Source organism: Microtus pennsylvanicus, chromosome 17 (genome assembly GCF_037038515.1).
Source record: "Microtus pennsylvanicus isolate mMicPen1 chromosome 17, mMicPen1.hap1, whole genome shotgun sequence".
NCBI lineage: Eukaryota > Metazoa > Chordata > Mammalia > Rodentia > Cricetidae > Microtus > Microtus pennsylvanicus.
In genome coordinates, this window is record NC_134595.1 from 15,844,323 (window position 1) to 15,868,438 (window position 24,116).

Consider the following 24,116-nt stretch of genomic DNA (forward strand, 5'->3'; position numbering starts at 1 on the left):
GGCACTGTTCCGGACACCCGGGTCGCGAGGCCCGGGTGCGTGAGCGCGCGCGCCGTGCGTCCTTGGCCCGGGAGCGCGCGCGCCGGGCCGCCAGTCCCGTTCTTCGGCAATCAGCCTAGAGCAGCCGGGATTGGAGAACTTTGTGGCCCGCCATGTTCTCCTTGGCGCTGCGGGCCAGGGCGGCTGGCCTCACCGCTCTGTGGGTAAGGGGCTCGGGGTGAACCCGGACACTGTCTCCACCGTGGCCCGCTCTTCATGCCTCCCTTAGCTTTGGTCCCGGGAGACCCCAGGGCGCTGGACGGGCCAGCTGGCGGCGGCAGGGTCGCCGCGGCCTTCGTCCTCGGAGCGGCTGGGATGCTCAGCTGCTGTGGCTGCGGCGGTTTTGGGCCGTCCCTATGGGGCAGGGGAATTGGTCCCTAACTTAGTCAAGGTCAGGAAGGCGGTTGTCATTTGAAGCTGGCCCTGCGTGGATCCCAGCAGCGAAGAAAGGGGCTGCTTGTCTATCAGGCTTAGTGGCTACTCTGCAACAGAATTAAAAAAGCATGCTGGAGAAAATGCTGATGTGCTTGGTGAAGGCTTGCTGAGTTCCTTCAGGCCTAGATAAAGGTGACCAGTGTTCCATTTACTGCAGTTTTTCATTCATTATAGGACGTACTCCGTAGAAAATCGTAGTAATTAACCGTGGAAGAATAGTACTGTGAACAACGGCACTGACTAAAAAGTTGCAGTTTTATGGTCATTTGAATTTCAGGTACATCTTATATAGGCAAAGGAATTGAATTGCCAAGTTTGGAACACTGAAGTAAACCTAAAAACGCAGATTCCGGAGCCTGTGAGATAGCTCAGCGTGAAAGGAGCTTGCCTCCAGGCTTGAGAACTCAAGTTCAGTGCCTTGTACCCGTTTACGGGGAGGAGAGAACCACTCGGACAAGTAGTTCTTTTGACCTTCACAGGCAGGACTTGGGCACACACTAAATAAACGTGAATGGCTTCTGTAAATAACTACAGGACAATCAGAGGAAAGAAAGAGGTTTATTTGGTTGGGTTTTATTTTTCAAGGCAGTAAAATAAAAATTAAGTCAGTTCTCAACAAAAGATTAGTATGTGTTTGTATAGAATCCATTCTGAGCTTTAGAATTAGACGTGCGTTGTTGTGGAGGGTAGCATCGCCCATGACCTTTTGTAGTTATGTGACCTAGAGCAGTTAATCTTTGTTTCTGAAGCTCTGAACTGGGGCTATTCCACTGAGTCTGTCAGTAATCATTTGAAGTCTTCTGTGGGTAATGTAGTGCTAGTTTCGTAACAGTGTGGATTGGATTTCAGTGCTGTTGTTTTTTCCTGTCGCTATTGTGACAGGGTTTCTCTGTCCTGGAACTTGCTCTGGAGACCAGGCTGGCCGGGAACTCAGAGATCTACTTGCCTCTGCCTCTGGAGTGCTAGGATTAAAGGCATGAGTCACCCCATGGGGCTGGATTATAATATACCCTTCCCCCCCTTTTAAAGTGAGACCCTTTTAGGTCTCACCATGCTGCCCTGGCTGGCTTGGAGCCTGCTAAGTGTGCCCTACTGGCTTTGAACTTTTGGTGGTCCTCCTGCCTTACCTTCTGAGTGCTGAGATTACAAATGTGAGCTCATGCCCTGCTGATGTATATATAATAATGATAGGTGATGTTTGGTGGCTCTTTTCCTGTGTGTTAAATAGCTGCATTTTACATCTTATTTTTGAGGGTGGTGCACTGTTTTCAGCAGTGCAAATTAGAAACAGAATTCCTGTTCCTGGGTTATTTCATGTAAGAACATCAATGAGTACATATGAGTGTGGTTGGTCACTACTGAAATTTCAGCGCTCAAAGGCAGGAGGATCAGAATCTAGGTTATCTTTAGTTACATAGTAAGTTCAAGGTTAGCCTGAGCTATATAAATTCTTGTCTATAAAATATGCCCAACTCAGATCCAAACCCCCTAAAAATAGCGAAAGGCAAACAAGGTAATATAGTATAGTCAGTGAAAGGTTTTGCAGTAGAGGCTAAGGCTCTGCTCTGTGGAGATGACTGTATAGGAATGACTGTAGAATAGGTCTGATTGGAGTCAGAAGCTGGAACTTTGCATAGTAAGAGAGTCTCTTGCTGCAAACCCAGATGAAAGATGACGAGAGTGAGACTGTCTACCAAGAAGGGCAAGGAAAGTTCCATGGATAGCTTTTGTTTATTTTATCTATAAAAGGTAACAAGAGGTATAAGTTTCTCCAGCCCTGGCTGGCCAGCCTCAAACTCACAAGATCCACCCAGGTCTGCCTCCCCGGTGCTGAGATTAAAAGTGGCCTAGCACAACACCTGACCTGAAAAGAAGTTAAATAGGAAAAAAGGGGGAAACCGTAATTTAAAGTAATATGTTTTTGCAATTAAAAAAATAGTACAGTTTCAATGAGTTCAATTTATTATGTAGTCAATATAAAAATAATGGGATATTGGGTACAGAAAATAATCTTGAAATATGAATTACCTATATTATCATTTTCATATCTGTATCTTCAGACCAGGTATACACACATAAACTGTGTGTGTGATAGAGAGAGTGAGTGTGAGTGTGTGAGGGGCACATTGTATGTAGGAATGGGAGAGCCCATGCTCGCACATTCCAGAGGAAGATGTCAGTTGTCTAATGCTGTTTCTCTTTGTTTTATTGCCTTGAGACCAGGCCTCTTGGTGAACCTGAGGCTCTTGGCCATGTTGTCTGATTGTAGAACTCTTGGGGTTCTTTGTCTCTTGCCCAGCAAAGCTAAGTTTACAAGCATGTGTACTCGTGCCCATTTTTATGTGAGTTCTGGGGAATTTAACTCAGGTTAAATTTTTGCACAGGAAATAATTTTACCCATCTCTCCAGCCCAAACTTTAATATATTTTAACAAAATGTAGAAGGAATTAATCATGGTTTTGTAATTTCCCCCCATAATTTCCATATATATATTTTGGATGGGGTTGAGGACAGGGTCTCATGTAACCCAGGTAACCCTCAAGCTTTCTCTACAGCCAGTGATGGCTTTGAACTCTTCATTCTCTTGCCTCCTTCACCTTCCGAGCGCTGGGATTACATGGTTGTGAGCCACCATGTGGTTGCCGGGAATTGAACTCAGGACCTTTGGAAGAGCAGGCAATGCTCTTAACCACTGAGCCATCTCTCCAGCCCTGTGCTACCATTCTTATTTTCTGTTTGCCTTTTTTTTTTTAAAGATAAAAATCTTTTCATTGCCAGGAAGTGGTGGTACATGCTTTTAATCCCAGCACTTGGGAGGGAGAGGCAGATGAATCTCTGTGAGTTCAAGGACACTCTGGTCTACAGAGTGAGTTCCAGTACAGCTAGTGCTGTTACACAGAAACCTTGTCTTTAAAAGAAAAACCAAACAAACAAACAAAGAAACTTTTGTGTGTGTGTGTGTGAGTTTGAGTTTGTACATGCACTGATGTCCTTGGAGCTGAAGCCACAAGTGGTTGTCAGCCACCTGACATAAGATATTCAGGTCCTCTTTAAGAGCACTAAGTGCCTCTACTCACCAGCCTTTCTGGCCCTTGTTTGGGTTTTGAGGCAGGCTCTCACTGAATTCACTAGTTAGCCCTGGCTGACTCTAGCATACAGCATTTCTAGCTCAGCCTCCCAGGTACTTAATACATTTAAATCGGCTTATTAGTATGCATTTCTATACTGTCATTGTTTCCTTATTTGTGTGCATGTCTGTATGTTTGTGGACATGTGCCATGTTGGATGTAGAGCCTTTACTAGCTGAGTAATCTTGCTGGCTCCACTGAATGCTAGATAGCCTTGCCTTGGTGGATGTTCTATACCTTGTATGACTAGGCCCCTTTACTCTTCACAAATAGTGGGATATCAGAATGAATTTACCAAAAATCAAAATAGGAGTAAGGTCTAATTAAGAAAATTCTTTTTTCCTTTTTTTAAAATTATTTATTTATTATGTATACAATATTCTGTCTGTGTGTATGCCTGCAGGCCAGAAGAGGGCACCAGACCTCATTACAGATGGTTGTGAGCCACCATGTGGTTGCTGGGAATTGAACTCAGGACCTTTGGAAGAGCAGGCAATGCTCTTTTAACCTCTGAGCCATCTCTCCAGCCCCAGAAAATTCTTTTCTTGAGAGAAACTTTGAGCATATCCATTTTCTTTATTTTACATCATGTGTCTGTGGCTAGGCAGGTGCAAGTGAGGGCAAGTGCCTTCTGAGTAGGAAGTGGATCTAGGCTCTTGAGCCTGAACTACAGGCAGTCGTGGGTTGTCTGATGTGGGTACTGCAGTCAAAGTCTCCGGAAGAGAACCAAGTGTTCCATCTCTCTAGTCTCTTTATCCCATCACATTTTCCAAAGAAAGCACCTGTTTGTTAGAGTTGCCCGTGTTCACTATCTGCCAGGTCTCGTCTTTGACCATACTGTTGGAGCCCTGCCATACAAATGGCCATAAGCACAGAAGTTAGTGTGAGCTGAGACTGAGACGTACAACTCAGAGTAGGCCTCTCATTTTCACCTGGGTGACGGCCCATAGTTCCCTGTAATGCTGACACCTTACAACTCAGTACAGTTCCAATTAAGGCTTTCAATTTTGAGATGTTTTCCCCGAGATTGGGTTTTTGCTGTCATCCTCACACCTTCCCCTAAGTGAATAATTAATAAATAATAAATAATAATTTTGAATTATATCCTAGACATTGTGAATGTATAAGTTACACAGGCACTTCATTCTAATTTACTTCTTTAAGGAATGCCCATAGACCAAATACTGGTTTTATTCTTTACCAGGGCTGCTTAGAGTCTATCAGTTACACAGAGGTCTGCTAGAGAGCTGAGTAGTTTCTATACAGAACATGGTGCTTCTCCATTTTGGCACTTCCTTTCCTGGGATTTCCCACTTGTCTGTGCCTGAGGTTATCCAGTTCCTTTGGTTGGTCAAGTCATTTAAGACTGTTCCCTCTCCTTATGCGTAGCACAGGGTGGGCTAGGGTTGTCTTCAGGGTGAAACAAAAAGACTAAAGCATTGGTGTCTGCCTGGTTTTGGTTGTTTGTTTGTTAATATCTTTTTTTTGTTTGTTTTTTTTATTGATACTTATTGAGCTCTGTATTTTTCTCTGCTCCCCTCCCTGCCTCTTCTCTCCCCTCTTCAGTCCTCCCCCAAGGTCCCCATGCTCCCAATTTACTCAGGAGATCTTGTCTTTTTCTACTTTCTATTTCCCATGTAGATTAGATCTATGTAAGTCTCTCTTATTGTCCACATTGTTGTCTAAGTTCTCTGGGATTGTGGTTTGTAGGCTGGCTTTCTTTGCTTTATGTTTGAAAACCACCTATGAGTGAGTATATGTGATAATTGTCTTTCTGTGTCTGGGTTACCTCACTCAAAATAATGTTTTCTAGCTCCATTTTCCTGCAAAATTCAAGATGTTGTTATTTTTTTCTGCTGTATAGTACTCCATTGTGTAAATGGACCACATTTTCCTTATCCATTCTTCAGTCAAGGGGCATTTAGGTTGTTTCCAGGTTCTGCCTATGACAAACAAAGCTGCTATGAACATAGTTGAGCACATGCCCTTGTGGCACGATTGAGCATCTTTTGGATATATACCCAAAAGTGGTATTACTGGGTCTTGAGGAAGGTTGTTTCCTAATTTTCTGAGAAATCACCACATTGACATCCAAAGGGGTTGTACTAGCTTGCATTCCCACCAGCAATGCAGAAGTGTTCCCTTTTCCCCACAACCTCTCCAGCATAAGTTGTCATCAGTGTTTTTGATTTTGGCCATTCTTACAGGTGTAAGATGGAATCTCGGAGTTGTTTTGATTTGCATTTCTTTTTTTTAAAGATTTATTTATTTATTATATATATAGTATTCTACCTACATATATCCTATAGGCCAGTAGAGGGCATCAGATCTCATTACAGATGATTGTAAGCCACCATGTGGTTGCTGGGAATTGAGCTCAGGACCTTTGGAAGAGCAGTCAGTGCTTTTAACCTCTGAGCCACCTCTCCAGCCCTTGATTTGCATTTCTCTGATGTCTAAGGATGTCGAACATTTCCTTAAGTGTCTTTCAGCCATTTTAGATTCCTCTGTTGAGAATTCTCTGTTTAGGGGTCTGTACTCCATTTTTTTTTATTGGATTATGTGATCTTTTGGTGTCCAATTTCTTGAGTTCTTTGTATATTTTGGAGATCAGACCTCTGTCTGATGTGGGGTTAGTGAAGATCTTTTCCCATTCTGTAGGCTGTCATTTTGTCTTGTTGACCATGTCCTTTGCTTTACAGAAGCTTTTCAGTTTTAGGAGGTCCCATTTATTAATAATTTCTCTCAGTGTCTGTGCTGCTGGGGTTATATTTAGGAAGTGGTTCCCTGTGCCAATGCATTCAAGTGTACTTCCCACTTTCTCTTCTATAAGGTTCAATGTGGCTGGCTTTATGTTGAGGTCTTTGATCCATTTGGACTTGAGTTCTGGGCATGGCGATAGATACGGGTCTATTTTCATTCTTCTACATGTTGATATCCAGTTATGCCAGCACCATTTGTAAAATATGCTTTCTTTTTTCCATTTGATATTTTTTGCTTCTTTGTCAAAAAAAAAAGGTGGTCGAAGATGTGTGGATTGATATCTGGGTCTTCTATTAGGTTCCATTGGTCCTCCTGTCTGTTCTTATGCCAATACCAGGCTGTTTCCAGTACCGTAGCTCTGTAGTAGAGTTTGAAGTCAGGGATTGTGATGCCTCCAGAAGTCCTTTTATTGTACAGGATTGTCTTGGCTATCTTGTTTTTTTTCTTTGCTTTTTAATATGATGTTGAGTACTATTTCGAGGTCTTTAAAGAATTTTTGCTGGGATTTTGATGGGCATTGCGTTGAATCTGTTGTTTCTTAATATCTTCACCAATTTTTTTCTTGTAAATTTATAGTTACTACCTGGAAGTTTGGCTTGGTAGTATCTACATAGCTGTTCTAGAAATATGCCAGCTTCAATGGTAACTCTTTCTTTCCAGTTGTTTAAGTTTTGTGAAAACTTTGTTTGTAGGCAGGGTCTCACTTTGTAGACTTCAGCAGTCTTCTTGTAATTCTCAAGTGTTGGGATTACAGGTATGAGTCACCATGCCTGGTTTACATTAGAGATTTTTCGTTTGTTTGTTTGAGATAGTGTCTCTGATAGTGTCTCTCTATGTAGTCCTGGCTGGCCTATCATGTTGGAGATATTTAAACTTAACTTTGCAAAATTACAGCAGACCGAAAGAAGTTTTACCTTTTACACTGGGCATGTTGTGCATGGCTTTAATACCAAAGGCAGGGGTATCTCAGTGAGTTTGAGGTCAGCCTGGTCTACATAGTAAGTTCAGGATAGCCAGGGCTACTTAGTGACCCTGCTTCAAAAAACAAGCAAGAAAAAAACCCAAGAAAATTTATCTTAAATTGTATGTGTCTGAAAACCCTAAATCACAGGTTCTTCTCAGTTTACGGGTTTACATACACTCCTACTTTTTAAGTTGAAGATTTAATGATAACCTAACCTTACCTGTTGAACAGAATAGCTTGGCAACATAGTATCCTGTAAAGTGGGTCACCCTTTTATTTGTTTGGTGTGTGTTTAAATTTTCCTCTCTGAAGTTGTTCAGGGAAGTTATTATATATGATGAGGAACCAAACCGAATAAGTGCTACAGGTATAGGAGGGTGTGCCAGTTCTTTTTCCCAGCGGCTGTTATGAGGATGACTTAACACCGTCATGACGAGTGGGAAGTATAAAGTGCAATAGTGATGTAAGTTTAAGGAGTGAGGTGCATGGTAGGATGGAGAAGAGATAAGAGGGTGGAAGATGAGGCTGGAAAGGGTCCAAAGGCCTTTTCTATAGCACACACAGGATTCAGACTTCATTTACTTGGTAACAGCAGGTTTAGATTGATCCCAGTGCTACCCCCTTCAGCCCTAGCCCATTAGAATCTTAGTGAGAACCTCTAGAGATGTGGAAAAGCGTGAGACAAAGTCAGGGAACCATGCCCTTGATAGTAATCTGGGGTGGGGAGAGAACTGGAATAGAAGCAGGGCCAGGAAATGTAGTAGCAGAAATAACAATTAAAATAATTCAGGTAGAATATGTAAGACTTGGTGATTAGTAAGTGAGAGGGAAAGTACCCTGAGATATTTTCTCTGATCTTGGCCTTCGGATGTTCTGTAAAGACTAATGTTAATGCATGTGCTGGTCTCTGCCTATAATCCTGGTGCTTGGGAGACTGAGGTAGGAGCCTAGAAAGTTTAGGCCAGCCTTGGCTATAGTGAGACTCAATCTCAAAACAACAACATAAAAGACTAATGTTGAATTACCATGACTATTTTCTTATATCCTTGTTTAATTGAGGCAGCACATACGGGTACATATTTGTAGAAGTACTATACAAATTATTGCTGGTAGAGAAGCAACTGGGATTAAACACCAGAATTATGTAGTTATAATGATGAATGAAAAAAATGTTGGTGTTTCTTTTTTTTCTTTTTTCTTCCCCAAAACAGGGTTTTCTGTAGTTTTTTTGGAGCCTGTACCGGAACTAGCTCTTGTAGACCAGGCTGGCCTCAAACTCACAGAGATCCATCTGCCTATGCCTCCCGAGTGCTGGGATTAAAGGCATGTGCCACCACTGCCCGGTTTGCCCTCTCCACTTTTAAATGTGAATGTCTGCTGTGAACATTCTGTTTTCTTGCTTGAGCTAGTATTACCAGAGTATTTAGAATCAAAACTTGGGCTCTGGAAACCATAACAAGCTAGGTGAAGCCCTGTCTTCAGTCCAATTAAATAGTGAAAAGCAGAGAAAGATGCGTTCAAGTGTGACCACGTTGAGAAGAGGAACAAATAAGAGTCCAGTGAAACCTTTTCCCTTAAGTCACTTTCGGGGTATTGGTCTGAGGTGTGGGTTAAATAAGGGCACGAGGGATGTATAACTAAGCAGTTTTTATCCAAATGTGATCGTGCCCATCACTGACAGATCTCTTGTCCAGCCTCCAGATCTGTCCTGCAAGGTCCTGTGACAAGTTGTTAGAATGGAAGACAGGTTTCTCCTCTGGGTTGCACCAATACTTCAGTCTCCCACCTTCCCAGCATGAAATTCCTGGGGAAACTAATTCTTTTGAGGGTCCATTGTTTTATTAGACTGATAGCAAAGGGGGGGGCAGCATATGTGTCTCTAAGATGTCATCTCTCCTGTCAGGGCAGTTATACTGGCAGCAAGGAGGGTATCAATAACAAGTTAGCAGCTATTTTTTTTTTAAGATTTATTTATTTATTTAGTATCCTGCCTGTAGGCCAGAAGAGGGCACCAGATCTCATTATAGTTGGTTGTGAGCCACCATGTGGTTACTGGGACTTGAACTCAGGACCTCTGGAAGAGCAGTCAGTGCTCTAAACCGCTGAGCCATCTTTCCAGCCCTAAGTTAGCAGCTATTAATATGTTTAGCATTCATCAGCCCTCACACAGTTGTTTGTAGGGTAAAGAAGCTAAGGGTTTTGAAATGGTATTGCAAAAAATCTATGCAAAGAGCCTAAAGAAATAGTCAGTACAAATATAAGGAACCACTGAGTGGCTAACAAGCCATTAACTTCTGGTTATGCTCAGAGGAGTTGGACAGAGAGGTAAATCTATCTTACCTAGCCAGCTTTGGGCAGCTATGACTTTGTCCTAACACAGAATAATAAATTCACTTAAAATGTGAAATTTTTGTGCTGTAATTTGGTCAGATTTTTTAAAAATAATTTTTATGTTTATTGGTGTTTTACCTGCATGTATGTCTGTATGAGGGTGTCAGAAGCCCTGGAACTGGAGTTGCAGACAGGTGTGAGCTGCCATGTGGGTGTTGGGAATTACTGGAAGGGTAGGACTGGGGGGGAGGCTGTGGCCAGGATGAATTAATAGATTAATTAATTAATTAATAGATGAATTAAGGAAAAAATGAAGAAAAAAAGAAGAGCGAGCACAACAAACCAAGCCATCACTTTTGCATAAGCCCCTCCACTATGGTGCACTCGTCCCAGCTTTCTAATTGTTCTGTTGGAGTCAGTTTAATATAACCCTTCCTCTAGGATGCCTCTCTCACACACAAACCACCTGTCAAATCTACCAAACATTTTGGCATTGCAGCAGAGTGTTGGATATTGTCATCAAGAGTTCACTCAAGAACCACCTGATCAGAGTCTGGAGCAATAGCTAAGTGGCTGAGAGCACTGGCTGCTTCTCCAGAGAACCAGAATCCCCTCCTCATAGCCTCCCCATCCCTTCCTCTTCTGTCTCCATTCAGGAAAGGATAGGTCTCCCATGAATATCAATAAAATATGGCATATCAAATTGACCCCTCCCCCTTTATTAAGGCTGGGCAAGGCAACCCAGGACGAGGAGTACGGTCCCAAAAGCCAGTAAAAGAATTGGAGACAGTCCCTGTTCCCATTATTAGGAGTCCAATAAGAGGCCTAAGCTCCTCAACTGTAACATATGCAGAGTGCCAAGGTCAGTCCCATGCAGATCCCTGGTTGTCCGTTCAGTCTCTGGGAGCCCCCATGAGCCCACTTTAGTTGATTAGGTGTCTTCCCATGGTGTCCTTGACCTCTCTGGCTCCTACACTCCTTTCTTCTTCTGGGCAGGATTCCCAAACTTCATCTAATATTTGGCTGTGAGTCTCTACATCTGTCTCCATTAGTTGCTTGTATGATGCCTCTCTGATGATAATTGGGCCAGATCACCAATCTGATCATGAGAGTTGGGAAGTTTGCACTTCTTATCCACTATTGCTAGGAAGCTAAGCTGGGGTCCTCCCTATAGACTCCTGGGAGATTCCCCTGCACCAGGCTTCCACCCACCTGAAAACCCCTCTACCAGCAGTCTCCCTCAGCACTCTATCTCTTCGTGCCCCCCCCCAACTGATCACTTATGTTCCTGACCCCACCCGCCTTCAGTCCACTCACAAAATCTCTTCCATCTCATCTTCCCAGGGAGATCTGGGTGTCCCCCATGAGCCCCCCTTGTTACCTAGTTCTCTCTGGATCTGTGGATTATTTGTGCTCTCCCTTCTGTGTGCCTTGAATGAAAGATGGCATAGTGTGTCGGACATGCTCATAAGTGGTAATACATAATTAGCATGAATAACTCAGGAACAGAAGTTCCTCATGGTAGCACCAGCGCTACTCCTTTCCACTTCCTTTAAGTAAAAGAGAAATTTATATATTAACTTCAGCAGAGAGGAAGTAGATCGTTTTCAGCTATATAAAACATAATTTTATCAGAATAATTCACAGCCTAATTACAATATAAAAACCCGTTACTTGCAAATGCAAGAAACACTAATTTGTTTTGACAATGGCTCTTTGTTACAGTTATAAACAAAAGACAATTATCTGTCATGCTTTAAAAATTTACCTTAAATCTTTCAGTTACTGTTTTATCGTGTGTCTGCTAAGTAGATAACAATGCTTTAACATATTAAGAAGTTTTTTCAGAGTAATACCACAATCTTAAAACAGCCCAATAAAAAGACACCCATTAGATAGACAGAGAAAGAGAGAGAGAGAGAGAGAGAGAGAGAGAGAGAGAGAGAGAGAGAGAGAGAGAGAGAGCGAGCGAGAGCGCTCTTGCTTTTAATCCTAGCACTCGGGGTCTCTGTGAGTTCAATGTCAATCTGGTCTGCATAGTGAGTTCCAAGACAGCCAGGGCTTTCTAGAGAGATACTGTCTCAAAACAAACAAACAAAACCCTTAAGTTTTACAAATATTAAATGAGGGGCTGGAGAGGTAGTTCAGTGGTTAAGAGCACTGGCTGCTCTTGCAGAGGATGGGAATTACATTCCCAGCACCCACATGGTGGCTCACAACCATCTGTAACTCTAATTCTAGGGGATCTGACACTCTCTTGTCTTCCATAGGTACCAGTCTTGTACACACTACACAGACATACATGCAGGCAAAACTTAATATGCATGAAATTTAAATAATAAAGTGTGAGGTTGAGAGGTGGCTCAGCAGTTAAGAGCCCTTAGTGCCCTGAGGACCAGTATTTGGATCCCAGTACACATTGTGTAGCTCTCAGCTCCCTGTCATGCCAGATCTTCTGTTCTTCATGGGCTCCTGCACGTACACACATGCACACACACAGTAATGCTAGATCCCCTTCTGATCTTCATGGTTACCCGCACACACACAACCCCTTATCCCCCTTGAGATCAGGTCTTTGTATATAGGCCTAGATTCATAGCATCCTCCTATCAACCTTCCTAGTGCTAGGGTTATAGGCGGGGCACTATCACCCTTGCTACTGTAATGTTCTTTAAAAGTGAATTCCCCAAAGTATTACTATGTTAAAAATGTAAATTCTTTGAGGTTTTTCATAAATCATACTAGTTTGCTTCCCTAAAAGGCTTGTATGAGTGTTTGCCTAATGCATTAGTAAGCCCATTTCTCCCATGCTCTCAACAAAATGGAATGTTATGTTTAAAAAAAAAAAAGCCCAAGCCAAAACCTTTTCCAAATTTAAGCTGGTGATATTTTAAATGGCATGCTTTTAATTGCTAGTAACTTTTTTAAAATTAATTTTCCTCATTTACTTAATGCATTTATGATCTCTTCTTGGTGTTATCCTTTTATCATTAGAAGTGTGTAAGACTTAGTAGTCATCAGCATAGTCAGTAGATGATGCCAGAAGGAAAAGATACATAAAGGAAAGAACAGAGGAGTCAGAACTGAGCCCCAAGACAGTGACTTTCAAGTAGTAGTTAACCTGATGTCAGTGGGATGAGTGTCAAGGCTCAGGATGTGAAAAGGGTAGTCAGATACTTCCCTACTTCAAAATGAATCATTTCTTACACTATTATGCAATGATTGTTTTCTTAGCGTTTACTTAGGTAATTGTTATTCAGTTTTTTTTTAGTTGTTATTCAGTTGTTTTTATATTTCCCTGTGTCCTCAGCTAGAGTGACAGCAATGGCCGATTTCTAGTTTAGTCTCAGTTTCCTTTATGGGGTGTTTTTTTCCTTCTCTGTGTAGCTCTGACTGGCTATTTGTGGGTCACAGAATTCAGAAATGGTAGGATTTAGAATAACAGTTTAATTGTTTAGCATGGGAGGTCAGCAGTACAGGAGAGGAACAAGAGGACAAAATCTAACAGAATCGTTCCTGAGCAGTTGCACCTTATAAGTCTACAAGCATTAGAGACAGTGAGGTGTGGGACTGGAGTTGCAGAAGTAGTTGAGTAAGAACTGAAAAGGCTGCCATATTGGTACCACAGCCTATAATCCATCTAGTACCAGGGAGGCTGAGGAAAGAGAAAAAAAATTAAAGGCCAGCCTAGGCTACATAGAGAGACCCTATTAAAAAAATGTTTAGAGGATTATTTTGTGTGTATTTACCATATTTACTATTAGGGCCAGGCTTGATAGTGCACACTTTTAATTCCCACTTGGGAGGCAGAGGCAGGTGGATCTCTGTAAGGTCAGCCTGGTCTACAGAGCTAGTTCCAAGGCAATAGGACTACACAGTGAGACCCTGTCTTAGAATAAACAAAACTTTACCATCTTGTCGATTCAGCTAAAGGGAAAGAAAGACAGCCAGTTAATTCTCAGTATTGCATGCCAGCCTAGAGGAGCATAGTTTGAACAGGACAGCTGTGTTCAGCTCTGGTTTGAGTTTTGATCAGTTCTTGCACTGACTCCACAAGTGAGCTAATAATGTGCCTAGCCATTTCTTGAGCCTTTTTAAGGAGACGGGCACAGGTACAAACCTCCCAAGATGATTCCTGAAATAACTTGATTCCTTTGCTTTAAGTTATGACTCTTCAAGTAGTTCATAAAAATTTTCTTAAAATTTGTAAGTAAGTTTTCTTAAAATTTTTTAACTTCAGGGAAGACATACAAGGAATTTGCATAAGACAGCTGTGCAAAATGGGGCCGGAGGAGCCTTATTTGTGGTAAGTAATCAAAATTCCTCATAATGGAAAGACTTGGAAATTTGAGTGAGTCTACTGTAATATCTTAAATTGTGGGGTATGTTACCACTCTTGTGGCCTAGAGTGTGCAGGATTGAATGCAAAAGCTTTAAATCTTTTTTTGTGTGTGTGTGTGACTAAGAGCATGCATATGAACTGTGTCCATGCAGAAGCCGGAGAAGGTTAGAAGATACTGTTAGATCCTTAGGAACTGGTGTTATGGGCAGCTTGAGCCGCCGTGTGGGTGCTGGAAACCAAGCCTGAGTCCTAAAAACTGTTCATATCAAGATAAATAGACACAGCATCTAAAGCTTTCTGATTTGTACACCAAAACTGAGGTGCTTATAGAGACCACCTAGAGTTAAATATGTGAAGCCAAAAACATGGAGGCCGACTGCTCAGTAAAGTAATCTATTTATTATGTAGGAATGCCGTGGCTATATCACTATTTCAAACAAATACCCTTTAGGAATTTCTCAAGTTACAACCTTGTTCCCTTCAGCCAGCCAACATGACTTTTAAGACCATGGAGTCTGACCACCAAGTTAGGTGGTCATAGTAACTTTACTAAACAATAACCCAAATTCTTATTCCTAGATTCTCTTAGGTTACCAGGTGTTAGTTTCTATTTGAGAGGGTCAGCTGGAACCAAACATCATTTTACAAGCTATATTTAAATCCCTACAATGGCCAATATATGCCAAAAACACAAGTATTAAGTATGGTTTTGGTGTTTTGGGTGGGAGAAAAAGCTCAGAAATTAAGAGCACTTGCTATTTGTGTTGCTGGCTGTCCCAGAACATGGTATATAGAGGAGGTTGGCCTTGAACTCACAGAGATTTCTGTGGTTTTTTTTTTTTCTTTCTATTTTTGGTTTTTTGAGAAAGGGTTTCTTTGTGGTACAGGTACCCTTAGAGACCAGAAGGGACCACTAGATACCCTGGAACTGGAGTTAGGGGTTATAAGTTGCCAAGTATGGCTGCTAGGAACTGAACTTCAACCCTCTGCATTAGCAGCAGGCTTTTCTAACCTCTAAGCCATCTCTCCAGCCTATATGTACAATTTTGTGTCTTAATTACATAGGGCTGCCAGTTTGTATTTGATAGCCCATTCCTAGTGAAGCTGGATAGCTATTTTTTGGGATTTATTAATCTTTATTAATCTTGTTTTTATTTGTGTGTGTGTTTAGCATAGAGATACTCCTGAGAATAACCCAGATACTCCATTTGATTTCACACCAGAAAACTATAAGGTATGATTAAGTAAACAATATAGGTGATTTATCAAGTACTCACTTGTTTTCATCGGTGTAAAAGGCATTTTCCTTTTACAGAGGATAGAGGCAATAGTGAAAAACTACCCAGAAGGGCATAAAGCAGCAGCTGTGCTTCCAGTCCTGGATCTAGCCCAAAGGCAGAATGGATGGTTGCCCATATCTGCTATGAACAAGGTACTGAATTCCGTTTTGCCTTAGCAATCAGGAAAGGTTGTGTGTAATAACTTCTTTATATAGAAATCATCATGGTAATCATTAATATCAGAGTTTAGGAGTTTTGGGCCCTTTAGTCTCTTTCCCTCTCTCACACAGGATGGATGGATAGACAGACAGACAGATATAACCTCCTTAGTGTTTTGTTTTTCTTTTTTTTTTGTCAGTTCCCTTAATAAAGTTTTCATTCTTGCAGGAAAACAGGCATAAGTGTGAAAGAGGTTTCTGTCTGCCCTGCCATCATCCTGTGTCCTTCCGTTCTCCCTCCCCCAACCTTTGAAGGGAAATGATCTTAATGAAAAAAATCTCAAATGTGTATAATTTAGTATAAAGACATTTTCAAAATTAATGCAATGTTTTAACACTAAAATTACAGTGTGTGGGGGTGTGAATATCCCTTACTAAATGTCAGCTCTTAATATTTTGACATCTTTGTTGTAGTCTTTAACAAAAGTCTGTATGTAATATATGGTATGTATGACATTTCTCACTTTCAGAACTGCCATTCAACTCACTTCAGCCTATGAATAAACTGTAAGATTCATCCTCTCCTCTGAGACAGGGTCTGTCTGACACACTAGCCCAGGCTAGTTTTGTTGTTGTTGTTTTGGTTTTGTTTTTTGAGACAGGGTTTCTCTGTAGCTTTGGAGCCTGTCCTGGAACTCACTTTGTAGACCAGGCTAGTCTCAAATTCAAATATCCACCTGCCTTTGCCTCCTGAGTGCTGGGATTAAAGGTGTGCATCACCACCATCGCCCAGTTTAGCCCATACTAGTCTTTCTTTCTTTCTTTTTTTTTTTTTTTTTTTGTTTTTTCTCTGTGTAGCAGCCCTAACTGTCCTGAAACTAACTCTTGTAGACCAGGTGGCCTCAAATGCACAGAGATCCGCCTGCCTCTACCTCCCAAGTGCTGGGATTAAAGTGCACCACTACTGCCTGGGAAACCCAGTTTTCATGCCTCAGCTCCCAAGCACTAAGATTAGAGATGTGAAGATTAATTGCTTTCAAACAGTTTCAGCAATAATCTAGATTTTAGTTTACTTATAGCCTGTTAATACAGCAATTACATTCATGTGACAATATAACAGTTAATTTATAAAGTGCTGTATAAATCCAACTAATTGTATTTTCTTCTTGACCAACTGTCATAGATATTCTATTGTAGCTCGCTCACTCTCATCTTTATTTTCTAAACTTTACTTTGTTTAACTGTTAAGGTAGAATCACAAAAAGGAACAAAAGACAAAGGCTATCATCCTTATTCAGAGACTAGGAATAGACTTTATCTAATAACCACCAATGTAAATTTTAGGTTGTGTTGATTTTTTGTTTGCTTCATACACTTCCCTAATACTGGAATAATGTTACAAAGCTTTATTTAACTAAATGTTATCCTTAGTAAAGACAATTGGTTAATTTTTTCAGAAACCTTGATGTAAAATGGAGATGTAGCTGAAAGAGCATTTGCCTATCAACTCCAAAACCCTGGGTTTAATCTCAAGCACTAAGAAAGAAGGAAAAAGCAAAAATAGTATGACATATAGTGCTTGTGAAAAGTGTTTTATTTGAAATTATATCTGCTTTTAAACTCTTTAAAAATATTTTAAGCCAGGCTGTTGTGGCTCATGCCTTCAATCACAGCACTCAGGAGGCAGAGGCAGGTGGATCTCTGGAGTTTGAGGTCAGAGGACAATTCTATGGAGCTAGTTCTGCAAGTTCAGTCCTGATTCAGTCTCTATGAGAGTTCCAGAGGTCAAACTCAGGTCATCAGTCGTCTGTGGTAAGTAAGCAAGGTCTTTTATTTGCTGAACCATTTTGCCAGCCCATTTTTTTTTCAAAAAATGTTTTTAATAATGAGAAGTCTCTCCTATGTCTTGTTGATAGTAAGCCTCCAGGAGAAGACAGAACAGTGACAGTGTAAGAGCACTTAGGAATACTGTAGTGCTACTCAGAGTTGGGTACATTACACTTCAGGTAGTAAACATTGTAACCATCTTCTTTAATGTCTTAATATTTTAGGTGGCAGAAGTTTTACAAGTACCTCCAATGAGAGTATATGAAGTAGCAACTTTTTATACAATGTATAATCGAAAGCCAGTTGGAAAGTACCACATTCAGGTCTGCACTACTACACCTTGTATGCTTCGAGATTCTGACAGCATATTGGAGACCCTTCAAAGAAAGCTTGGTATGGGATACTTCATTTCTTTTGTTAACAGTACCAAGATCAGCCCAGGGTGTGGTTACATAAAACCTTAATGCCCAGCACTTGAGAGGCAGAGACAAGCGGATCTACAAAGTGAGTTCCAAGACAGACAAAACTACGTAGAGAAGCCTTGTTTTGAAATACCTCCCCCACCTCTCCATTCCCCCCTCCCCCCCAAAAAACCCAACAACACCAAGATGGTCTAACAGGCTATGGTGGTGCACCCCTATAATCTTAGCACTCGGGATGCTGAGACAGGATTGTTGAGCTCTTCTAGGTCAGTCAAGGCTTTATAGTAAGCTCTGGGTTAGCTTGGGCTATACATTCAGAACCTAGACCAGTAGTTCCTTTCTGTCTATACTCCCTGCCTCCCAGATCAAATTGTCTTTCTAGATCTGACATTTTCCACCTAAAATTTTCAACTTCAATTTATCTTATTTGGTTTGTACTTTCTTAATACTTAAAAAAAATTTGCTTTTATTTCTAGTTTGCATTTTTTGATTTTCGGCTTCAAGTCTAAGCTTTTAATCTATGTTAACCATTAAGTGTGTTTATAAGGCTTCTAGGAAAGTTGTCTTTCATATGTCAGCATTTGTCACAAAACAAAGACTGTTCATGGCCTGGAGAGATGGCTCAGCTTAATGTACTGCTTTTCGGAGGACCTCAGTTCAGTTCCTACCTAGCATCTGTATATCAGGTAGCTCACAACCATCTCTTGGGGTATCTGCACTTACATGTGTGAGTATGCATATACAAACACAAGTGAAAATAATTATAATTTTAAGATGTTCATGTACTTTTCCAGAGAAGCAACGGAGTAAGTAGCAATAAGGGAAGTTTTAAATAGGTCTAAATAGAGCATACTTATAAAATAATTGGCCATTTTCCATACAAAATTGCCATTGTTGCTTTTTTAACTTTGTGAAGTTAAAGTATCTTCCTGTACTGAAGAAACAGGACTTCACACTAGAGGCGAGCACTTTCAACACTGACTTGCCTTGCATCCTCAGCCCTCCCCCCCTTTTTCAATTTGTTTGAGATAGGATCTTACTGAGTTGACCAAGCTGTTCCTGCTTGTAGTCCTCAGTCTTTCAAGTAGCAGATCTTTGTCACCAGTTGTGGCTTTTTTTTTCTCTTCGAGTCCTTGCATGCCACAGATGCATTTAGGTGATGTTTAAGTATATAAGGCAGGAAGCTCAAGTTGGCCCCAAACCCAGCTCTAAGGCTTAGATTCTGATAGCTGCTTGGTATGTAGTATGTAGCACGACTAATAAAAACGTAGAGACAGATATTGGGGTTCAACCTGAAGACCAGAAAAGCAAAGCAACCAACCACTAGAGAGATCTTTTACCTCTACCAAGTCTTCAGACCAAAAGGGCAAGATTCAGGCTCCACTCCAGTGAGCTCCTCCCCTTTATACTCCTCTCTCCATCTAGCCATATTGCTCCTGTCTCCAAACACTGGGGTTAAAGGTGTGAGCCACCATCACCGGGACCTGTTTCTGGATCAGTCTTGTGTAGCCCAAGGTAGCCTTGAACTCCCAGAGATCTATCTGCCTCTGTCTCCTGAATCCTGGGATCAAAGGTGTGTGCCACCACTCCCTGACCTCTAGTAGCTTAACTTTGCATTCTGACCTTAAGCTTTATTTATTGAAATACAAATAAAAATCACTATAATATTAGTTATGTCAGGTTTTATATCCTTTCTTATTTAGCACATAAAGGTAATATATCTGTGCTTACATTGTGTGGTATAGCTGGACTTTTTGTAAAGCACAGTGTTCACATCGTTTTGCTATTACAGATGGAGTTACCCTAGTATTTTCACATGTATACATTGAATGCTCTTCATGTTGTGTATTAAGATTGTGTATAAGGGGCTGGAGAGATGGCTCAGAGGTTAAGAGCAGTGCCTGCTCTTCCAAAGGTCCTGAGTTCAATTCCCAGCAACCACATGGTGGCTCACAACCATCTGTAATGAGGTCTGGTGCCCTCTTCTGGCCAGCAGGCATACACACAGACAGAATATTGTATACATAATAAATAAATAAATATTAAAAAAAAAAGATTGTGTATAAGAAAAATTGCCGCCGGGCGGTGGTGGCGCACCCCTTTAATCCCAGCACTCGGGAGGCAGAGGCAGGCGGATCTCTGTGAGTTTGAAGCCAGCTTGGTCCACAAGAGCTAGTTCCAGGACAGGCTCCAAAGCTACAGAGAAACCCTGTCTCAAAAAACCAAACACCAAAAAAAAAAAAAAAAAGAAAAAAGAAAAATTGCCAAGTCATACTTGCCATATTTTACCAATGTCTTCCTTTGAGTGTATGAGTATTCCTTAATAATCTTTGATCCTCAGTTTTCTGATTCTTTGCCAATCTCATGGTATAACTGTATTATTAGCAGTCCAATTATTTGCTTTTTTTAAATGACTTTATTTTTATGTTAAATAATGTGTTTGTGCAGTACCCACAGTGGCCAGAAGGCCTGAGACTGGAGTTAGAGGTTGTGAACCACTTGTGGGTGCTGGGAACCAAACCCAGGTCCCCTGCAAGGGCTGCCAATGCTCTAACTAGCAATTTCTCCAGCTCCTATTTACTTGCTTGTTTTGAAACTTGAGGGCAATTTTATTAGTTTAAAAGGAAAACCCCAAAGCAGGCATGGAGGTAAGCCCTGTAGCAAACCAGCAGCTAGGTGGTAGGGAAGTAGTTCTGTCTCAGCACAATGTGAATGAAAACTGAGTAAGCCTGCTCTCCAGGTTTTTATTGACTATAAAGGAACAAGCCTACTTAAGAAAGCATGGCACAGTAGATTTTATGTTTTTATTTATTTTGAGATGGAATCTTGCTATATAGTCCAGGCTGGCCTTGAACTTGAGATCTGTCTTGCTTTCCAAGTGCTGATTTATATTTTGCTTGGTTTTTTTCATTTTTTACAGAAATTTAATGCACATCAATATTTTTATATACCTCTGTAACATATTGTTGCTATGCCATTTTTCTTAAACCATATTGTTTTTAAGCTATAATCTATTTCTTACAGTGATCATTTACATTTTTTAGGAATAAAGGTTGGAGAGACTACACCTGACAAACTCTTCACTCTTATCGAAGTGGAGTGTTTAGGGGCCTGTGTAAACGCACCAATGGTTCAAATAAATGACAACTACTATGTGAGTATCCAACTTCACTTAAGCTAATATTCTAGAGTATCCTATTTAAAATACTTTATGTCCATGTGTGTTAGTTCTTGAGTTACTCATTTAGAAGAAACTATTTATGGAAGTATCTAGAAGGTTTTAAAAGATTTATCTTTAAACATTTTGCATTTTTCTCCAGGATTTGATAAACTTGAGTTTTAAATTATGATGAATTTAATCATTTACATATAGTAGAAACCAAGATGTAATAACAACACTTTAGGGCATTTACTTAGATAATATTGTCTATTGATATCATTATTTGCAGAAGAAATTATACATATGAGCAAAGCACCTCAAACCTTTTTCTCTGCAGATACTTCCTCTCATAATTTAGTGTGGATCCTTCTTATAGATGTTTAAAGCTTTTTCTGTATAGTCTATATCTGTAGTAATATGTGATATTTGCTTACGTTTTTAAAATGTGTAACATTTAAAATGTTTTTAAATGTGTAACATACCTCTATTACATTTTTAAGAAAATTTTTTTTTTTATTTTATGTGCATTAGTGTTTTGCAGTGGATGACAGGTCCCTAGAATAGGAGTTACAGACAGTTACGAGCTGCCGTGTAGGTGCTAGGAGTTGAACCTTGGTCCTCTGGTGGAGCAGACAGTGGTTCTTAACCATGGAGCCATCTCTGCAGCCCCCCCCCCAATACTACTTTATACCTCAAGAGATTTTGTGTTTATCTCTTTAACTTTGATCTGTAAGTTATCTGGCAGTGTTCTTAACATCCAAATATGTGCCGTTTTCTAGTTAGCATTTTAAAATTACTTGCTGTCCCAATTATATCATGGTTTATCATTATAGTATTTTGTTGGTTTATATTTCTTTTGTTTTCAGACAAGGTTTCTATCTGTAGCCCTGGCTGTTTTGCATCTCTCTCTGTGGATCAGGCTGGCCTTGACTCTAGAGTTTCACCTGCCTCTGCCTCCTGAGTGCCAGGATTAAAGGCACAGGACACCACCATCCAGCTTATTTCTTAGAAATTAGTTCTTTACTCATTAACCAATAAACGCAACACACAGAAGGACCTCCCATACCACACTTGAAATAAATGTAGTTTTGACTCTTTGGCTAAAGCTCTTGATATGTACTACATTATATATTAAAGTTATTCAGTTGTAGCTATCTTGGTAGATAAATAAATGAATTAATTTTAAGGATTTACAGATTTTTTTTGTAATAGCAATTCATTAATGGCTTCAATTTTTCTATAGGAGGACCTAACACCCAAGGATATTGAAGAGATTATTGATGAACTCAGAGCTGGGAAAGTTCCAAAACCTGGGCCAAGGTATACTCTTACTTATATAATAAACTCTGACAGCGTGACTTACACTGTAGTAATCATAACCATAATTTTTAAGAATTTTATTCTCATAAATGTTGACTGGAAATTTACATATCGAAAGTTGTCACCTGGGCAAGATAAACTTTTTCTTAAAAATCTGTAAGATCAGGCTGGGGAGATGGGTCAGTGTTGGTAATGTTCTTTCCATGTAAGCGTAAGGATAGGTGTTAGAATCCTAGAACACAAATGAAAGCTGAGTGGGAATGGTGGTCAGGCTCCAATCCCTGTTGGGAAGGAGTCAGGGAATCCCGAGCCAGGTGACTGACCAGCATGGATACAACACAAGCTGAGAGTCCAGCAGGAGACATTGGCTCTGTATGTAAGGTAGAGCGTAATAGAGGTAGACTTCTAACGTGACCTTGAGTTCAGCAGGAGACATTGGCTCTATATGTAAGGTAGAGCGTAATAGAGGTAGACTTCTAACATGACCTTGAGTTCAGCAGGAGACATTGGCTCTATATGTAAGGTAGAGCGTAAGAGAGGTAGACTTCTAACGTGACCTTGAGTTCAGCAGGAGACATTGGCTCTATATGTAAGGTAGAGAGTAAGAGAGGTAGACATCTAACGTGACCTTGAGTTCAGCAGGAGACATTGGCTCTATATGTAAGGTAGAGAGTAATAGAGGTAGACATCTAACATGACCTTGAGCCCCCAGGTACACATACACTTCATACACATATGGAAAAGAATCTTATAAAATAATCTGATCTGCCAGAACATTTATACTGAAAGAGAATCATATGCAAATAGAAGTCTGTTGCTTAAAAGTTCATATTACTAGAAGATTGATCTGAAGTTAGCTTCCTTCTTATTTCCACCTAAAGATCCAGTTTTCCCTTTCAATCAATACAGGATAATTTAAAATATTTTTAAGATTATTATGTTCATGTATAGTGTGTATGTGGAGGTCAGAGGATAACTTTGTGGAGTTGGTTCTCTCCTTACACTTGTACAAGAGTTCCAGGTTTTGAGTTTGTGTTGCTCACCATTTGCAGCAATCACTTTTTTCTACTAAACCATGTCACAGACCCCAATACAAAGTAAGCTTTATTACTGGTTTTTTTCTCTTAGTACAAATCGTTTAAATACCTTTTCCAAAAAATAATGGTTACTTTTCTTGAAATAACAATCTTTTATTCTTCCTATCTTTTTTGTCGTATTGAATATCACAGGATCTTTAATTGGTTCTTCTAATATGACATAGTTTGATTTCTCAACTAATTATGTACAGCCATATGCCACATAATGATATTTAATCAGCAATAGGCCACAGATAGTACCAAAAAATTACAATAAAGCTGAAAAGTTCCTTTTATATTATTGACAGGGTCTTACTTTGTTGCCCTGGCTGGCATGGAACTCTAACTATATAGACCATGTTAGCCTTGAACTCACAGAGGTCTATCTGCCTCTGCTTCAGAGTGATGAGATTAAAGGTGTGTACCACCATACCTGGTCAGAGTTCTTTTTTAAGAAAATAATGTGTAAATGTTAATCACTAATAATCATTACTTGCTTTTCTTTTCAGGAGTGGGCGTTTCTGTTGTGAGCCAGCTGGAGGCCTTACCTCTTTGACCGAACCACCCAAAGGACCTGGCTTTGGTGTGCAAGCAGGCCTTTAACTTATACTCGGCTGTAAAAACTGTCACTGGAGAAATAAAATATTAGCCTATCTGCAAATGCTTCATATTGTTTGTTTCTCTCCACTGTACAGCTCGGCAATAACCTAGCAACTTGCAGCTGTTAAGTATTATGTCAAAACAACAAAACATCACCTTACTCTACCTGTAAAGACTCTTATTATTATAATCAAGTTACTCTAGTGTCACCATTTTAAATTGCCAAGTCATTTCTATCAGTATTAGGTTATGATGAAATAAAAGTTCTCCA

General features: G+C 40.4%; 1 protein-coding gene across 1 annotated transcript; it reads left to right on the plus strand.

Moving 5' to 3' along the window:
* Window positions 1-17: 17 nt before the first annotated feature.
* Ndufv2 (NADH:ubiquinone oxidoreductase core subunit V2) lies at window positions 18-23,906 on the plus strand. The gene is made up of 8 exons (XM_075951134.1): window positions 18-203; window positions 13,901-13,966; window positions 15,174-15,236; window positions 15,318-15,434; window positions 17,492-17,660; window positions 20,734-20,843; window positions 22,093-22,169; window positions 23,755-23,906. The coding sequence occupies exons 1-8, from the start codon at window positions 153-155 to the stop codon at window positions 23,846-23,848; spliced, it is 747 nt and encodes a 248-aa protein (XP_075807249.1). The 5' UTR covers window positions 18-152; the 3' UTR covers window positions 23,849-23,906.
* Window positions 23,907-24,116: the final 210 nt, after the last annotated feature.